General features: G+C 45.8%; 1 protein-coding gene across 2 annotated transcripts in view; it reads right to left on the bottom strand.

The window, feature by feature from the left end:
• Nucleotides 1–15,727, bottom strand: part of cryl1 (crystallin, lambda 1) — a 160,540-nt gene that overhangs the window by 122,737 nt on the left and 22,076 nt on the right. For both annotated transcript variants that reach the window (XM_038818230.1, XM_038818229.1), the window contains exon 4: nucleotides 4,095–4,221. In XM_038818230.1, the coding sequence (XP_038674158.1) occupies nucleotides 4,095–4,221 (127 nt within the window). The remainder of the gene's footprint in view (nucleotides 1–4,094; nucleotides 4,222–15,727) is intronic.

The following is a 15,727-nucleotide window of genomic DNA, read 5'->3' as shown; positions in this document are numbered from 1 at the left end:
CATTCCACCAACTTGTCTTTGTCTCTTTGAAGTTCTACATGATCCTCCTCAAGTTCACAATGCTTTCAAATTTTGTATCAACTGCAAATTGTGCCCGGTGCATCAAGGTCTAGACTATTGATATACATCAGGAAGAGCCAACACTAAGCCCTGGAGAACTCCACTACAAACATCCCTCTGGGTCTAAAAACATCCATTAACCACTACTCATGGTTTCCTGTCACTCAGCTAATTTCATATCCATGTTGCTATTTTCCTTTTATTCCAAGTTGCTCCCAAGTCAGTTGTGTGGCACTGTACCAAATGTCTTTTGAAAGTCCACATATATCACATCGACAGTACTGCCGTCATCAATCCTCCCTTACCTCCCAAAAATCCAACAAATTAGTTAAACATGATTTTCCCTTAACAAATCCATGCTGGTTTTCCTTAAATAATCTGCATCTGTCCCTGTGACTACTAATTTTGTCCTGAATTATTGTTTCTAAAAGTTTCCTCACCACCAAAGTTCAATTGACTAGGCTATAGTTGCTGGGCTTATCTTTACACCCTTTTCCAAAAAAGGTTATCAGGATGTGGAACTCAAAACGCAAACAGATCAGCCAAGTCATTATCGAATGGCGATGCAGGCTGAAGGGGCTGAATTGCCTATGTGTATGGTCCCCCGTTCCTTCTATCCTCATCTCCAATGCAAAATGAGAAAAGCTCACAGATTCCTGCGCCTCTAAAATTGAGACTATCCATGGGGCTGTTTGCTGCTGTCTCCATTCCTGTGTGCCCTGGTTCACCCCATTTCTCTAGTGCTCAACCCAATCGGTCACTGGTCTAATGTCATATTCCAGTTTCTTTCTCATCTCACCATTCTCCAAGTTAATTTCTTTGTTGAGACCTTTCACCTGCTCTCTTACTCCCTATCGCATCTGAGCTCTATGTCATCTGTTGTTAACTGAACATTATGCCTCCAAAAGCAGAGCAGAGGCTGGGTGCTCTGAGAAGTGGCTCCCTACCTGACCCCTCCATCCATAAGGATCAAGTAAGAAACTTGACAGAAATGCCTGATTAGGTTCAGCCAAAAAAAACATTTTAAAAACCTGACATAATCCAGAACACAGCATTCCACTTGATTGGAATGCCAGGGCCATACATAATACCTATACCCTCCACCATTGACACATTGCCTCTACTTCAGTACTGTACTGCAATGATGGAGGCTATTTCAAAAGTATCACAGAGTCTTACAATCCACAGCTGGCTTCCTCATGCTTTTGAGTTCTGTAGCCATCTGGGATGGCCACTTCCAGAATACATAATGGACGCTCGCAAAGAATGTAGGGACTGTGGACAATGTTAGGAAAACAAGCAGGCACAGTGCCTGAATGTATATTCGGGAAGGGAAGCAGTTACCAGACGGAATCGAAACTCTGGGTCAATTAACATATTGATGACCCATCTCCGGGAACAAAGGAATGACATTCAAGTAACCGATGCTATTGCAGACATCCCGGCGCCAGAAAGACACAAAGCAAGGCCAACGGCCACCGAGGACACGCCCAGCCATCAGGGCACCCACCCCTTTATTGGTCAAGATCGATAGCAATGATCGAGGAGCGGCTCAATTGATTGGGGCCAAGTTTAAGGCCCGCCTAAAAGTGCGCGAAGCTCCTCCAAGTATAAGAAGGAACTCCCCACGAGAGATTCACTCTCTTGGACTTAGCTCTCAAAGCGGAGAGACCCGTCCACCAGAAGCAAGTAAGTTCAAGGTTAACGCTCGCTACCAGACGGACGGCCTTAGCTGTTCTCCTGTTACCTCTTCGAACCCAACAGCCTCCGATTCGAACAACGGCCATTGTTCCTCTGAGTGGGCACCCGAAGTTAAGTATAGGCGTTAGCGTTAGAGATAGTTTAGTTTGTAGTACTTTGTGCATGAGTAGATATTACCGTGTGTGTAAATAAATAGTATTGACTTTGAACGAACTAACTGATGTATTGGCTCTTTGATCAGTATTCGGGTTTGAAACTTGTGGCGGTATCGAGAGATACCTGGCGACTCTAAAGCAAATATAATTAGGATTAAGGAAGGCAACCATATTGACCGCCATATTTATAACCAAATAAATATAGCAACAGTTCAAAGAAATATTTCCTTCTGCTATAAATACAAAGTTTAAATTATTATGTTTTGGCACTGTCCATATAACTGAAATGAAAATCGCTTATTGTCACAAGTAGGCATCAAATCATATTACTGTGAAAAGCCCCTAGTCGCCGCATGCCAGCGCCTGTTCGGGGAGGCTGGTACGGGAATTGAACCATGCTGCTGGCCTGCCTTGACTGAGGAGTAATGTCCTGAAGGAGGTCACTTGACCCACCCCATTCTGCCCGCTAACAAACTTGGGTGGCTTGGTTGTTAAGATTAAAAGGGGGAGGGTGGGCAATTTGTTTTGCTGGGAGTCAATTGCAAGACATTCACACCTGTGAATAGTATCAAGAGCTTCTCTGCTGACTATGGGCAGATTATTAATCTCCAAATCACAGGGAGGTATTAGGAATATGGGGTGGGATTCTCAGCAAACCGGCAGGGCGGGCAACTCCAGCGCGGAGGAGTGGCATGAACCACTCCAGTGTCGGGCCGCCCCGAAGGTGCGGAATCCTCCGCACCTTCAGGGGCTAGGCCAGTGCCGGAGTGGTTTGCGCCGGCCGGCATGGAAGGGGCTTGGTGCCACGCCAACCAGTGCCGAAGGGCCTCCGGCCGGCGCGGTTTGGCGCATGCACGAGAGCGCTAGCGTGTGCTGGCGTCGTGTGCTGGCATCATCACAGCGCATGCGCAGGGGGGGTTCATCTCCACATCGGCCATCGCGGACTGTTACAGCGGCTGATGCGGAGGAATAGAGTGCCCCATGTCACAGGCTCGCCCACGGATCGGTGGGCTCCGATCATGGCCACCGTGGGGGCACCTCCCGGGAATAGTTTTACCCCCGCCGTGGACCCCAGAGGCCACCCGCGGAGCCAGGTCCCGCCGGTAAGTACCCGTTGTAATTTATGCCCGTGGGACCGGCCGTAAACGGGCAGCCACTCAGCACATCGCGGGCTGGAGAAACACCGGGGGGGGGAGGGGTCACTGCCAAATCCCCGCGCCGGAGAATTCAGCAGCTGGCGGGGGCGGGATTCACACCACCCCCCGGTGATTCTCCAACCCGGCCCGGGGGGGTGGGGGGCACACAGTAAGAAGCCTTACAACACCAGGTTAAAGTCCAGCAGGTTTGTTTCGAATCACTAGCTTTCAGAGCATAGCTCCTTCATCAGGTGAATGCTCCTTCACCTGCTGAAGCTGCTGCACTCCGAAAGCTAGTGATTCGAAACAAACCTATTGGACTTTAACATCGTGTTGTAAGTCTTCTTACATTTAATTAGAGTTGGAGGTGAACAGCATAGACTGTTATCAGCCTGGATATGAAGCCTGCTTGTGAGAGAGTGAGAGTACCCATGTTGAATACAGGTGGGAGTTCACAGGCAGATTGAAGAGATGAGGTTTGTGAGGATTAAAATGAAGCTGGAAGGTTCGACTAGCTTTGGTTAGAGGGACGAATCTCCAGGCCAACGCTCATTGTGAAATTCAGTTCTGGAATTAGTAGTTAACTGGTTGGAAAAAGAAAAAGAGACATCAGGAGCTGAGAATAGCTTTGGACTGGTTCCTGGAAATTGAATTGGCCTTGAAAGGGACAGAAGAGAGTCTAACAGTGGAGGAGAATTTTCAGATGTTTTTAATATTATATGGAAGGAAAGACTGTTTCTATAGGAAGTTGTCAACTGAATAGTGTTTAGACATTGTTGTTTTTAGTTTGCTTGTTACAATAAGTCTTGAAACTTAAAATCCTGTGTGAACTTTGTGGTCAGTCACTGGAAATACAAATATCTTTTTAAAAGTTATCCGTCTCTCGAGAAATCCTAATACTCCACATATAAAATCGTATTGCGTTTAAAGACACTAAATGTGTATTAAATGGACTTGGCAAATGTCTACTTTAATGGCTTGGAATGAGCAGAATCAAACATTCACTTGTGGAAAACCATTGCAGCCCAGTGGAAACTCTGACCTGGATGTGAATGGCACCCTCTACTGCTTGCACAAGGTCACTACAAGCACTGATCAGCAGCATTTGTTCCTTGGATTTGAGGGCTCCTCTCAGCATGCCAGTCCCCTCTAATTCAATCAGCTGTTGTCTAAATTAAGAACAGAATGAATGTTATTATTGCTGTAACAAATAGAAAGTTTCTTCACCTTACATGTCCCAATATTTTTAATGCCTTATCGCCATCTACCATTTTCATTTTTCTTCCTACAATATTTGTCTCAGAAGTTTTGATTGTTGAAAGCAAACAAGGACTCAAGATTGCAATCAGTTAAGTCAAATGGTTTATGAAAATAGGTGACAAATGAATTGGTCTCCAACACCTGTTGACAATATTGAAAACAGTTCTGAGAATGACAGTTTCTATAGAATAGACCTTCATTCTGCGTGGTTAAGTAAAACAGGTGATAGCAAATCAGCAACCTACCACAATTATTTTTATTTAATGGTTCTATTCAGGAGACAGGTTTTCAAGTGTGTTGAGCAGATTCCTAATGGAGAACATTATTTCAAAGGAGGCTGAGGCCTATAACTGGAGCTGGAAGCAATGACAATCTGACAAGTTGATAATGAGTGTTTTTGCTGCAGATAAGACTGTTTGTAGCTATTAGAGTGAGCAGAGAATGGTTCCTGGAGTGAGGGACTTCAGTTACATAGACAGGCAGAAGGGGCTGGGGGCTGTTTTCCTTTAGAGAAGATTAAGAAGTGACTTGATCGGTGTTCAAAACGATGAGGGGTGTGGAGATGTAGACATTCCTGTTGGTGGAAGGGCCGGATGTGAGAGGACAACATGATTCTCCGCCCCCCCACGCCGGGTGGGAGAATCGCGGGAGTGCCGGGCGATTCCTGCCACGCCGCCCTGGAACCCCCCGCGATTCTCCCCCCCCCCAAAATGGCGTGCCGAGCCGCCTACCGTTCCCGACCTGTTCACTCCGGCGGCAACCACACCTGGTCACTGCTGGCGTGAACATATCCCGAAAGGTGAGTTTGGGATCTGTGGGGGGCGGAGAGAGGATTGAGCGCCACGCCCATGCTCGGGAGGGGACTGTCATTCTCGGCGTGCTGCCTTGACGCCAGCATCAAGGCCCGGCGGCCGAGTTCTCCACAACACCGCTCCTAGGCCCGGGGGGGGAGAGATAGGGGGCGAGGAGCGGCCTCCAACGCCGTCGTGAAACACTCCGGGTTTCACGCCGGCATCGGCCATTGCGGCGAATTCCGCCCTTTGTCTCCCGTTGGGAGAATTGCGCCCCTTGATTTTTATGCAGGGAGTGTTTCAGATCTGGAAAGCACTGCCTGAGACTGTTGTGGAGACATATTCAATTGTGGTTCTCAAAGTGGAATTGGATTATTTATTATCTGAAGAGAATATACTTTCAGGTCTACAGGGTGAACGCAGGAGGGTGGAACTAGCTGAGAGCTGACAAGGGCATGATGGCTGAATGGACTCCTTCTGTGGTGTAGGCATTCTATTCTTAGAAAGCTGTGGTTAAATCGCAACGATTTGCAACTGGGCAGAAGACCACATAACAAACAGAAGATCAAATAATGGGAAACGAGGAAACATTTGGAGAAGACATCTTGGCTCAGGTTGCAGGCAAATGGTTGCTATTGGCAACCCTTGCTCTCAGCCAGGCACAGTGAAAATTATGGCTAAAGTTCTGAAAATTAGGCAGGTGGAAGCTGTTGGTCAAGGAGGATAAAGGACAGGGCGCCTAGAAAGGAAAAAAAAGAGAAAAAAACAGTAACAATTTGGAAATACGAATACTGTTCTGAAGTGTTTTTTCCTATTGGGAGATCTCTGATCAGATTACACACAGGCAATTTGGATCATTTCCTTTCTCAAGAGTTACAAATCAAATGCTCAGAGCGGTGGCAGCAAGTCCTTAATCCACCTCCTTGTTTGCTCCAAAAACCAATTTAATTAATCCATTTCATGGTCTCCACAAAAGAGCCATACTTGATCCAAGCTGACAAGAACAGGCATTACACCTGATCTCGAGCTTGATTGTAGCAGCAGATACCTGGGAACACCATCACCTGGCAGTTTCCTTCCAAGTCATTCTCATTCACCATCCTGACTTGGAAATACCAAGGCTCCTTAGACAGCACCTTCCAAATCCACAATCACTACCAAGGAAAAGGCAGCAGATACCTGGGAACATCACCACCTGGACATTCCTCTCCAAGTCACTCACCACCCCAACGTCTTCAGTATCATTGCCGGAATATTGACAGGACCCATAGCCATTGTCATATCCAGTGCCTTCAGCCATTTCTTGATATCGCGTGGGGTGAATTGAATTGGCTGAATGCTGGGGACCTTTTGGAGGAGACCGACATGGATCATCCACTCGACACTTCTGGCTGAAGACTATTGCAAATGCTTCAGCCTTATCTTTTCCACAGACATGCCAGGCTCCTCCATCATTGAGGATGGGGATATTTGTTGGCGCCTGCTCATCCAGTGTGCTGTCTAACACAGAATGTGGTAGGACAGGAGAGCTCTGATCTGTAGGTTTTGGGATCACTTAGCTCTGTCTACCCTTTGCTGTTTATGTTGTTTAACATGCAAGTAGTCTTGTTTTGTAGCCTCACCAGGTTAACATCTCATTTTTCGATATGCGAGGTGCTGCTCCTGGCATGCTCTCCTGCACTCGTCATTGTGGTGAGGAAACCAATGAGAGGAAAAAACCTACTTGTTCTCGTCCTCATCAATCTACATGTTGCAGACGCATCTGTCCGTGGTAGTATTGGTAGCAGTGAATATTGCTCTGTCCGTGGTAGTATTGATAGCAGTGAATATTGCACAGTCCTGTCTTCATATTGAGGATACCCTCCATTATATTGTGTAGCATTATGGTATTGTCACTGAACTAGTAAACCGGAGACCCAGAGAAATGCTCTGGGGACACCCTTTCAAATCCTGCCACTGCAGATGGTGACATTTGAATTCATTGAAAATTTGGAATTAAGTTCAATGGTGACCATTAAACCATTTATTGATTGTCATAAAAATCCATTTCGTTCACTAATGTCCAACTGTGGCAAAATTTATATCAATGGGAATTGGAGTAAATTCTCCATTGGTTGGAGTCATACCTAGCACAAAGGAAGCTCATTTTTGTTGGAGGTCAAACATCTCAGTCCCAGGTCATCACTGCAGGAGCAGCTTCATCAATGGCCTTCCTTCCTTCATCAAGGTCAGATTTGGGGAAGGTTACTGAGTGCCATTCATGACCCCTCGGATACTGAAGCAGTCAGTGTCAATATGCAACAAGACCTGACAATATTCAGGCTGATAAGTAACATTCACCCCACACAAGTGCAAGGCAAAGGCCAACAAGACAGAACCTAACCATCTGTCCTGGCATTCAATGCCATTAGTATTGCTAAATCCCTCCTCTATCAACCCCCTTGAGGGGTTAACACTAACCAGAAACTGAAATGAACAAGCCATATAAACACGTAGCTACAAGAGCAGGTCAGAGACTGGGAATTGTGCAGCGAGTAACTCCCCTCCTGTCTTCCAAAGCCTGTCCACCATCTACAAAGCACCAGTCAGAAGTGTGATGGAATACTCTCTCTACTTGCCTGCTTTAGCACGGCTCCAACAACACTCGAAGCTCAACACCATCCAGGCCAAAGCAGCCCATTAGATTGGCACCCCAACCACCATCTTTAGCATTAACTCCCTCTACCAGGGGCAACACGGTGGTGCAGTGGTTAGCACTGTTGCCTCGCGGCGCCGACATCCCAGGTTCGATCCCGGCTCTGGGTCTGTGTGGAGTTTGCACAGTCTCCATGTGTTTGCAAGGGTTTTGCCCCCACAACCCAAAGATGTGCAGGGTAGGTGGGTTAGCCATGTTACATTGCCCCTTAATTGGAAAATATGAATTGGGTACTCTAAATTAATTTTTTTTTTTAAAAACCCTCCACCAGGGCAGCACGGTGGCGCAGTGGGTTAGCCCTGCAGCCTCACGGTGCCGAGGTCCCAGGTTCGATCCCGGCTCTGGGTCACTGTCTGTGTGGAGTTTGCACATTCTCCCCGTGTTTGCGTGGGTTTCGCCCCCACAACCCAAAGATGTGCAGGCTAGGTGGATTGGCCACACTAAATTGCCCCTTAATTGGAAAAAATGAATTGGATACACTAAATTTATTTAAAAAAACCTCCACCACAAATGCATCACGACACTCATGGGTATAAACCCACGCTGCTCAACCTTTCCTCATAAGCCAACCCCCTTGATTGCAGGAATCAGCTCTGTGAACATTCTCTGAAATGCTTCCAATGCAAGTATGTCCCTCCTAAGTAAGGTGATCAAAACTACAACCAAGTCCAGAGGCATGATTAGATTGAGGTTTAACAGGGTTTGAATTTTTAAAAAGATGTGGGCCATAATTCTCTGGCCATTCACTGGAGTGGGATTCTCTGGTTCCGTCGGCATCGCAATAGGCCAGCCGATTGGAGGTAGTTTGATTGTTTAAAATCTCACCCAGATAAAAACATTTCCTGAATCCTGCAAAACATACATTAGCATGCAAAACATTAGGTTACAGAATGGAGGAGGTGGAATTGAGAAGAGTGAAAGATAATAAAGGAATATATGTTCCAATGCTCCTCAATGGTCTTGAAATTTCCGGTTTTGCCGCCAAGTCAAACCTGTTCATTTTCTGGAAGTACTCTTTTGAACTTTGATCCGTAATTTTCCAATAAGTTAAAAGAATTTAGTTAAAATTCTTTATCTCTGAGTTATATTCCAAAATGCAGCAAATACACTTTGAACTTGAGAAAAGCAGGGAGCAAGAGATGATATTACTGGTCCATTCTGCAGACTTCTCCTTTGATTTTAGTTGCTTGTCCTGCCTTTTTCATCACTCCGCAGTAAAGATGGGTGCTTTTGTGTGACAGGCTTTCAAACTGCACGCTCAAGTGATCCCTCCGGCAGGGCAGCACGGTGGCACAGTGGTTAGCATTGCTGCCTACGGCGCTGAGGACCCGGGTTCGAATCCCGGCCCCGGATCACTGTCTGTGTGGAGTTTGCACATTCTCCCTGTGTCTGCGTTTCACCCCCACAACCCAAAGACGCGCAGGCTAGGTGGATTGGCCATGCTAAATTGCCCCTTAATTGGAAAAAATAACTGGCTACTCTAAATATTTTTTAAAAGTGATCCCTCCGGCAAAGGGATTCTTTCTAACCTATTGTTAGATGCTCTACAGATCAATAATGGCCTCCAGCAAGTCAGACAATTAATTCCTTGTATGCGGTCACCCATTTCGATAGCCAAAGATGATGGAATATTAATGTCTCAGCTACTAACGTCTTGAATGATCCATTTCCCCCTTGAATAATGTCGAAAGGAGACTTTTACACTTAATAATAATAATCTTTATTAGTGTCACAAGTAGGCTTACATTAACACTGAAATGATACTGTGAAAATCCCCTAGTCGCCACACTGCGGCGCCTGGTTGGGTACACAGAGGGAGAATTCAGAATGTCCAATTCACCTAACCAGCGTCTATTTTGGGATCTGTGGGAGGAAATCGGAGCACCCGGAGAAAACCCACACAGACGCGGGGAGAACGTGCAGACTCCGCACAGACAGTGACCCATGCAGAAATCGAACCCCGGGACCCTGGAGCTGTGAAGAAACGGTGCTAACCACTGTGCTACCGTGCTGCCCAACTATTTTTGTCCTCATCAGCGAACTGGCCACAGTCTGTACCTTTATCCAATTCACTAATATAGATCATTAGTAGTTGAGGCCCCAGCACTGATCCCTGTGGCGCTCCGTTAGTTACAGTTTGCCATCCTGAAAATCATCCATTTATCATGATTCGGGGTCGTTTGTTAGCCAGTCCTATCCATGCTAATGTAATCACCCCCAACACCATAAACGTTTAATTTGTGCAGCAACCTTTTCTGGCACCTTATCGGATGTCTTTTGGAAATCCAATACACTATGTTTACAGGTGTCCCTTTATCCACTGGTGTGGCACCTTGGCAGTGCTAGAGGCCCAGGTTCCAGAGGGAGAGCCAGGGTGCCACCCTGCCCTGTCGCTGACCACCCAGGGGTGGCAATGACCTGGGAGGATATACCCCCCCCCCCCCCCCCCCCCCCCCACGTACCGTTCTGCCTGGTGCACATCTGTGTGGACCAGAGGGCAGTACGGTGGCGCCGTTGTTCAGCACTGCTGCCTCAGAGCCGAAGACCTGGGTTCGATGCCGGCCCCGGGTCACTGTCAGTGTGAAGTTTGCATATTCTCCCCTTGTCTGCATGGGTCTCACCCCCACAACCCCGAAAAGATGTGGAGGTTAGATGAATTGTCCACGCTAAACTGCTTCTTAATTGGGACAAAAAAAGAATTGGGCACTCTAAAACAAATTGTGTGGGCCAGCACATATCGGCACCAGGCTGGGGTCTCCTTGGGGAGGCTGACAGATGCCAGGAGCCGGTTAGATCTGGCGTCAACACGGTTAAGTAGGTTCTTCAACCCACTTGGGACCCAGATCATGATGTCTCACGACACTACTGGAAGGATGTGGAGGCTTTAGAGAGGGTGCAGAAGAGATTTACCAGGATGTTGCCTGGTATGGAGGGCATTAGCTATGACGAGCAATTGAATAAACTCGGTTTGTTCTCACTGGAACGACGGAGGTTGAGGGGCGACTTGATAGAGGTCTACAAAATTATGGCATAGACAGAGAGTGGATAGTCAGAGGATTTTTCCCAGGGTAGAGGGGTCAATTACTAAGGGGCATAGGTTTAAGGTGCGAGGGGCAAGGTTTAGAGTAGATGTACGAGGCAAGTTTTTTTTACACCGAGGGTAGTGGGTGCCTGGAACTCGCTGCCGGAGGAGGTGGTGGAAGCATGGACGATAGTGACGTTTAAGGGGCATCTTGACAAATATATGAACAGGATGGGAATAGAGGGATAAGGACTCAGGAAGTGTAGAAGATTTTCGTTTAGACGGGCAGCATGGTCGGCACAGGCTTGGAGGGTCGAAGGGCCTGTTCCTGTGCTGTACTTTTCTTTGTTCTAGATCTGGTTAGATCTCATAGGCGTTGGGGCCTTTGGGGTTCCCAGGGTGGCCTCTCCCAGCGTTTACCAGCCACGTCCTGCTTCGATTCCAGTTGGACGCAGGCAGTAGATCATGCCCCATATATCCTGCCTGAATGGATGAGCACTTCTGAAAACTCAAGTTTACTTGAGAGATTTCCCATTATGGTCTTCTTTGATTGCCTATTTTTCACAATCCAATCTCACAAATGCTTCTATTATTTGTATTTTTAAGTTGGATAGTGTATTGCTTTGTATATTGTATATTCATATTGTATATTCTATATAGTGTATTGCTTTGATAGTATAATGTTGTAGTATATTGCTTTAGTTCGCTAACTGATGGGGGACTTGTCAAATGTCAATCTTTTCCCAGAGACGGAAACAATATTTGGACTTTGCATAAACGTATCTTCTTTCACACTTTCATAAAGAATACTTTTTGGATCTTTATGAAGGTATTGATAAATCTGTTAATTTTTTTCAAGAGGTTTTATTCAAAAGATGGGATAGGGTTCCATTTAACGCTGAAGTGGTTAAAAGCTGAAAGCTGCATCAGTTTAATAATTCATCTCAACTCTGCTATGCAATAAAATGACTTTGTTGCATAAAATATAGATTTTTTTTTGCATCAAATACCCCAAACCTATAAAACATCATCCTTTGTTCTAGACAGCAAAAGTTTCATTCTTTCATATAACGGATATGATAAAATGTAACGTTATTATGCAAACTACTGTCTCCAGGGAAACTGCAACACAATGAAAGTTATGTTTACTGGTTTTGTAGTTTTCATGGTAGCTCAAATATATACTATCCAGGCTCTGGGGCTGTTCCCAGGGACACAGAGACAAACATCAGCTGTTGCTGGAGGATCAGCAACTCGGTGAAAGACGCTCTTTGGTCTGCCTGAAACCTGTTGTTCTTCCAGTACAAAGAGTTGTCCCTGACCAAATGTTGCAGACTGGCATGTTCCAAAGCCCAGTACTAGGTGCTGAGGGATATACTCAAGCTTGGGGCAGCTGCCGCAGAGGTGCAATGGGGAAAGACATATCAGCCACAGTGAACTGAGGGGAGCGGGACTGCATAGATCCCCCTCGGGTTGTATGGCTCACACTGAATGTTTTATATATATATTTTAATTAATATTTTATATATATATATCACAATTGTATGGAAGCACTCAGAGTGCAACATGATCTATGTAGATAACTTGCATTTCAAATGACCATTTTGAAATGTTTCTTTGACTGTATTGAAGCACCTCAAGTGCAATATGATGTATGTAGGAAATCTGAATATTATTGCACTGCATTGAGAGTTACAAGTTAGCCAGGAAGGACCTAAAGGGAGAGTTAAGAAGAGCGAGGAGAGGACACGAAAAGTCGTTGGCGGATAGGATCAAGGAAAACCCTAAGGCTTTCTATAGGTATATCAGGAACAAAAGAATGACTAGAGTAAGATTAGGGCCAATCAAGGATAGTAGTGGAAAGTTGTGTGTGGAATCAGAGGAGATAGGGGAAGCATTAAATAGATATTTTTCGTCAGTGTTTACACTGGAGAAAGAAAATGTTGTCGAGGAGAACACTCAGGTTCAGTCGACCAGGCTAGATGGAATTGAGGTTCAAAAGGAGGAGGTGATAGCAATTTTAGAAAATGTCAAAATAGATAAGTCCCCTGGGCCAGATGGGATTTATCCTAGGATTCTCTGGGAAGCCAGGGAGGAGATTTCAGAGTCTTTGTCCTTGATCTTTATGTCGTCTTTGTCGACAGGAATAGTGCCGGAAGACTGGAGGATAGCAAATGTTGTCCCCTTGTTCAAGAAGGGGAGTAGAGACAACCCTGGTAATTATAGACCTGTGAGCCTTACTTCGGTTGTGGGTAAAATGTTGGAAAAGGTTATAAGAGATAGGGTTTATAATCATCTTGAAAAGAACAAGTTGATTAGCGATACTCAACAGAATTTTGTGAAGGGTAGGTCATGTCTCACAAACCTTATTGAGTTTTTTGAGAAGGTGACCAAACAGGTGGATCAGGGTAAAGCTGTTGATGTGGTGTATATGGATTTCAGTAAGGCGTTTGATAAGGTTCCCCACGGTAGGCTATTGCAGAAAATAAGGAAGTATGGAATTGAAGGTGATTTAGCGGTTTGGATCAGTAATTGGCTAGCTGAAAGAAGACAGAGGGTGGTGGTTGATGGCAAATCTTCATCCTGGAGTTCAGTTACTAGTGGTGTACTGCAAGGATCTGTTTTGGGGCCACTGCTGTTTGTCATTTTTATAAATGACCTGGAAGAGGGTGTAGAAGGATGGGTTAGTAAATTTGCAGATGGCACGAAGGTCGGTGGAGTTGTGGATAGTGCTGAAGGATGTTATAGGATACAGAGGGACATAGATAAGCTGCAGAGCTGGGCTGAGAGGTGGCAGATGGAGTTTAATGCGGAAAAGTGTGAGGTGGTTCACTTTGGAAGGAGTAACAGGAATGCAGAGTACTGGGCTAATGGCAAGATTCTTGGTAGTGTAGATGAACAGAGAGATCTCGGCATCCAGGTACATAAATCCCTGAAAGTTGCCACCCAGGTTAATAGGGCTGTTAAGAAGGCATATGGTGTGCTAGCCTTTATAAGCAGGGGGATTGAGTTTCGGAACCACAAGGTCATGCTGCAGCTGTACATAACTCTGGTGCGGCCACACCTGGAGTACTGCGTGCAGTTCTGGTCACCACATTATAGGAAGGATGTGGAAGCTTTGGAAAGGGTTCAGAGGAGATTTACTAGGATGTTGCCTGGTATGGAGGGAAGGTCTTACGAGGAAAGGCTCAGGGAATTGAGGTTGTTTTCGTTAGAGAGGAGAAGGCTGAGAGGTGACTTAATAGAGACATATAAGATAGTCAGAGGGTTAGATAGGGTGGACAGTGAGAGTCTTTTTCCTCGGATGGTGATGACCAACACGAGGGGACATAGCTTTAAATTGAGGGGTGGTAGATATAGGACAGATGTCAGAGGCAGTTTCTTTACTCAGAGAGTAGTAGGGGTGTGGAACGCCCTGCCTGCAATAGTAGTAGACTCGCCAACTTTAAGGGCATTTAAGTGGTCACTGGATAGACATATGGATGAAAATGGAATAGTGTAGGTCAGATAGGCTTCAGATGGTTTCACAGGTCGGCGCAACATTGAGGGCCGAAGGGCCCGTACTGCGCTGTAGTGTTCTATGTTCTATATGTTCTATGCATGATGGCCATTTTGAAATGCTTGTAATGTTTATGAATAAAGTATACTTTTGCAAAAAACAATAATCAAAATAATCAGAGTTTTGAAGAAATAACTTTTTTATGCTCTCCTGTGGAATAGAGAAAATGCTGAGCCCCAGAGCCAGAATAGCAGTGGCAGTACATAATATTTTTTTGCCATCCCTTCAACCAATATCTGCTATGGTGCAGTTGTCATGAAGACCAGCAGACTTTCATCAGCTTTTAGTGTCTTCACTAGGGGATTACCTTGTAGGAATAGTAGACTTAGGAAGACAATTTAAAAGATAGACTATGGCTTGATCACTTGAGTGTGAAACGAATGGCACTTATGAATGCCATTAATACAATCTATTGCATTTAGCACATTCAGCTATGTTGCCAGTATATTACTGATATTCAAGTTATCTGAATGGTTCGAATGTTCTTTTTATGAAAGATTATGGGGGATAGGATGTATATGGGTCCATTAATCAGGAGGGCTCCTGTGCAAGATCTCAAAGCAAAGTTGTGATCAGCTCAGTGGGATTTCTAAACAATGAGCCAATCTCTTGCCTTAAGGCATGAGGTGGTCCTCTCTCCAGTCAATTTCTTTCCTTCCCCCAATTTTCCTTATCCGCAAGAACTCTTCTTGCCATACTGGCTGAGGCTATCCATGAAGGCCCCACCTTCTCAAACTTACCTCTTGCCTGAAGTGCAGTGACTCTCCAGACCACCACCAATCAGCTCTCTCTCTCTCTATGGTCCTCGGGGACTATGGTGACTTTCTTGCTATTGTTCTTCTGCCTCCACCAGATGCAGGCTTCTGCACCATAACAATGCAAGCATAGTTAGCCCCTTGAGCAGTTGGAACAGCATGGGCAGCACGGTAGCATAGTGGTTAGCACTATGGCTTCACAGCGCCAGGGTCCAGGATTCGATTCCTGCTTGGGTCACTGTCTGTGCGGAGTCTGCAGGTTCTCGGCGTGTCTGTGTGGGTTTCCTCCGGGTGCTCCGGTTTCCTCCCACAGTCCAAAGATGTGCAGGTTAGGTGGATTGTCCATGCTAAATTGCTCTTGGGTTAGTTGGGATTGCTGGGTTACGGGGATAGGGTGGAGGTGGGGCTTAAGTAGGGTGCTCTTTCCAAGAGCCGTTGCAGACTCGATGGGCCAAATAGCCTCCTTCTGCACTGTAAATTCTATGATTCTATGATCTGAATCTCTGCTTCAGCTCCCTCAGGATAATTGCATCTTGGCAGCTACCAGGTACTGCATCCAGACTGCAATGACAATGCTTCTGTGATTGCCCACT

This window comes from Scyliorhinus canicula, chromosome 14, assembly GCF_902713615.1.
Source record: "Scyliorhinus canicula chromosome 14, sScyCan1.1, whole genome shotgun sequence".
Lineage (NCBI taxonomy): Eukaryota > Metazoa > Chordata > Chondrichthyes > Carcharhiniformes > Scyliorhinidae > Scyliorhinus > Scyliorhinus canicula.
Note: the sequence above shows the minus strand (reverse complement) of the source record. Positions and strands in the feature narration are given on the sequence as shown.